We start from the raw sequence: 3,527 nt of genomic DNA on the forward strand, positions 1-3,527 counted from the left end.
GTGGTGGCCCTTCTAAAACCTGGGAAAGACCCAACATCACCAAAAAGCTATCGGCCTATCTCCTTACTATGCATCTTATATAAATTATATGAACACATGATCCTAGCACGAATCATTGAACCAGTTGAAGAACACCTTTCTCCTGATCAAGCCGGCTTCAGACCAGGCTGCTCCTGCTGTAGCCAATATATCGAAGATGGGTTCGAAACCAAACAGATAACTGGCAGCATGCGATACTGTGAACCACAGGGCACTCATCTTAAAAATAGCCCAAACAGTACAGAATTCCACACTGGTTCACATAATTGAATCTCTACTTAGCAATCGTCGTTTTTATGTAAAGATGGATGGCAAAAAGAGTAGATGGTACATCCAGAATAACGGACTTCCACAGGGCTCTGTTTTGGCTCCTGTTTTGTTTAATATCTACACAAACGATCAGCCACAGTACCAGAATATACGCAGGTACATATATGCAGACGACCTATGCATTGCCACACAGTCCAACAGCTTCAACATCATAGAAGAAAGACTTTCAGATGCCCTAACTACTCTCTCGGAATATTATAAGAAATGGTACCTGAATGCAAACCCAAGCAAGACCCAGGTCTGTGCTTTCCACTTGAATAACCATCAAGCCAGAAGAAAACCGAGAATTAAGTGGAACAACAACGAGCTAACCCACCACCCCTCTCCAGTCTACCTAGGAGTAACCCTCGATAGAACGCTCTTATTCAAGGAGCATGTCACTAGACTGAAAGGAAAGCTCATGTCACGGACCAACCTCCTCAGTAAACTTACCACCACCAGCTGGGGAGCTGACCCTGAAACTTTGAGACAAACTGCTCTAACACTGTGCTACTCCATTGCAGAGTACTGTGCACCTGTGTGGGCAAGATCGTGCCACGCCCACAAAATAGATACAGAGCTGAACAAAACATATCGGATAATAACAGGTGTTCTAAAGCCAACACCCTTGCCGGGTCTATACCGTTTAATTGGCATTCCACCACCTTACATCCGACGCGAAACGATTACAAAAATTGAACGATACAAACAGCTGAATGACCCCAGACACTCACTATTTAAAGACCAAGAAGTGAGGCGAAGACTTACGTCCCGCAAAAGCTTCATTATTGTAGAGGAAATCGACCCGAGCCAAGCTGCCTCCTACAGGATGGAACGCTGGCGGGAATATGACAGCAGGCATCAAAATGAAGCCCTATCACTCCCAGATGAAACTCTCCCCCCTGGCTCAAGCCTAAGTAGGAAAGACTGGGTGACTCTTAACAGAGCAAGGGCAAAGTTAGGGAAAACCAAGGACAATCTCCACAAATGGGGACTTGACACCAGCCCCGACTGTCCATGTGGAGAAACCCAAACAATGAAACACATCCTCCAGGAATGCCGGTTGGGTCCTAACTGCTCCGACCTAGATCTTAAGGAAGCAAACAATGCCGCCATACAGTGGGTAAAATTTTGGTGCGATAAGATATGATGATGATCACTAAGTGATCTCCAACATGTTGATCCAACCAAGGGTCCTGGCAAATCAGTGTTCTATGCATATATATACATACATATATACAAACATCCATACATACACACACACATGAATATATATGTGTGTGTCTTTATATATTCATATTTATATTTACATACATATATATGTATTTGCTTACCTATATGTATATATACATGTACATATACTGTATATGTCTGTATATCAGTATAAATATAGATATGTATATGAACAACCCTACATATATATTTGTGTGTATGTGTGTCTTTGATTGTGATTGGGTGTGTGTTTATCTTCGTGTGTATTCCCCATATCCTTTTCTCCCCCTTTTCACCCAATTCATACAAGCGTAAGCGTTGGATTTGTTTGTGTGTTTGCATTTGTGATTAGTATTAGGTAAGAAACACTTCACTGCACATCAGTAGATTTTATTTTCAAAATCATATATAGTCTATATTATATATTATACATTCATATATACGAAAATAATTTATGGCACAAGAGTATATAATTTGATAACCATTAAAAGTGAAACATTCTCATACAGAATATAGATGAAGTTATAACTGAAAAAGTAAGCAATTAAGACTCTCTAATTGAATTCAATAGCTGAAATTCCATGTTTCTATAATACATAAAAATATATACATTCAGTAAAAATGTTCCACTTTCATGGTAGATGACTAAAGATTTAAGCTTTAAGACTAAAACGACAACCAAACGGAAAAGCCTTCGTTTTCCATGTAACATTCGCAAAAGTTTAAAAAAGCGAGAGAAGGAAACGAAAGACGATTTGTCGTTTAGAAGCTCGGCGTCTGATAGAGTCCGTTAACTCCGTTGCCATTTGTCGCTCCGTTACCATTTCCATTACCATTAGGGGCACCATAGTAATAGCCATTACCATTACCGTTGCCATTTCCATTACTGTCACCATTTCCATTGCCATTGCTAGCGCCATTTCCATTACCGTTACCGTTGGTGTATCCATTTCCGTTACCGTTGCCATTGGTGTAACCATTTCCGTTACCATTACCGTTGCCGTTAGTATAGCCATTTCCGTTACCGTTGCCGTTAGTGTAACCATTTCCGTTACCATTACCGTTGCCGTTAGTATAGCCATTTCCGTTACCGTTGCCGTTGGTGTAACCATTACCGTTACCGTTGGTGTATCCATTCCCGTTGCCATTAGTGTAGCCATTCCCGTTACCGTTGCCGTTGGTGTAACCATTTCCGTTGCCGTTAGTGTAGCCATTCCCGTTGCCGTTGGTGTAACCATTACCGTTACCGTTGGTGTAGCCATTCCCATTACCGTTGCCGTTTGTATAGCCATTTCCGTTACCATTACCGTTGGTGTAGCCATTTCCGTTACCATTACCGTTAGTGTAGCCATTCCCGTTACCGTTGCCATTGGTGTAGCCATTTCCATTTCCATTTCCGTTGCCGTTGGTGTACCCATTTCCATTACCGTTGATAGCACCATTCCCATTTCCATTACCGTTAGTGTATCCGTTGCCATTGCCATTACCATTTGTGTATCCATTACCATTGGTGTATCCATTGCCATTGGTGTACCCATTTCCGTTACCGTTGCCGTTGCCATTGGTGTATCCATTTCCGTTACCGTTGCCGTTCCCATTGGTGTATCCATTTCCGTTACCGTTGGTATATCCATTCCCATTACCGTTGGCAGCACCATTCCCGTTACCGTTGACAACACCGTTCCCGTTACCGTTGATGAAACCATTTCCGTTGCCATTACCATTTCCATTAACCTTGCCAATCTCCGCATTCAAACCGTAGAACTGTTCAGCTGTGGAACAGTCAAAGTTGTACCACCAATCACACACGAAGTATTGCTGGTTGAACACTGTGCCGTTGGGACAAAGGAACGAGTCGATCCTGCCATCTGCCTGGCAGATGTGGAACACCTGAAAAGGCATCAAGGAATATTATGAAATATTATTTTAGATAAGTATGTCGATTGATATCTCATGAACTCATGAAT

At 42.0% G+C, this 3,527-nt stretch overlaps 1 protein-coding gene across 1 annotated transcript in view; it reads right to left on the bottom strand.

Annotated features, from left to right (window-relative positions):
* Nucleotides 1-1,937: 1,937 nt before the first annotated feature.
* LOC122264276 (uncharacterized) overlaps nt 1,938-3,527 on the bottom strand; it is a 3,304-nt gene continuing 1,714 nt past the window's right edge. Inside the window, exon 3 of the mRNA XM_086530863.1 lies at nt 1,938-3,450. Within this exon, the coding sequence (XP_086386989.1) occupies nt 2,323-3,450 (1,128 nt within the window). The 3' untranslated portion in view covers nt 1,938-2,322. The remainder of the gene's footprint in view (nt 3,451-3,527) is intronic.

This window comes from Penaeus japonicus, unplaced genomic scaffold (genome assembly GCF_977035675.1).
Source record: "Penaeus japonicus unplaced genomic scaffold, GWHDUDI00000001_assembly GWHDUDI00000034, whole genome shotgun sequence".
Taxonomy (NCBI): domain Eukaryota; kingdom Metazoa; phylum Arthropoda; class Malacostraca; order Decapoda; family Penaeidae; genus Penaeus; species Penaeus japonicus.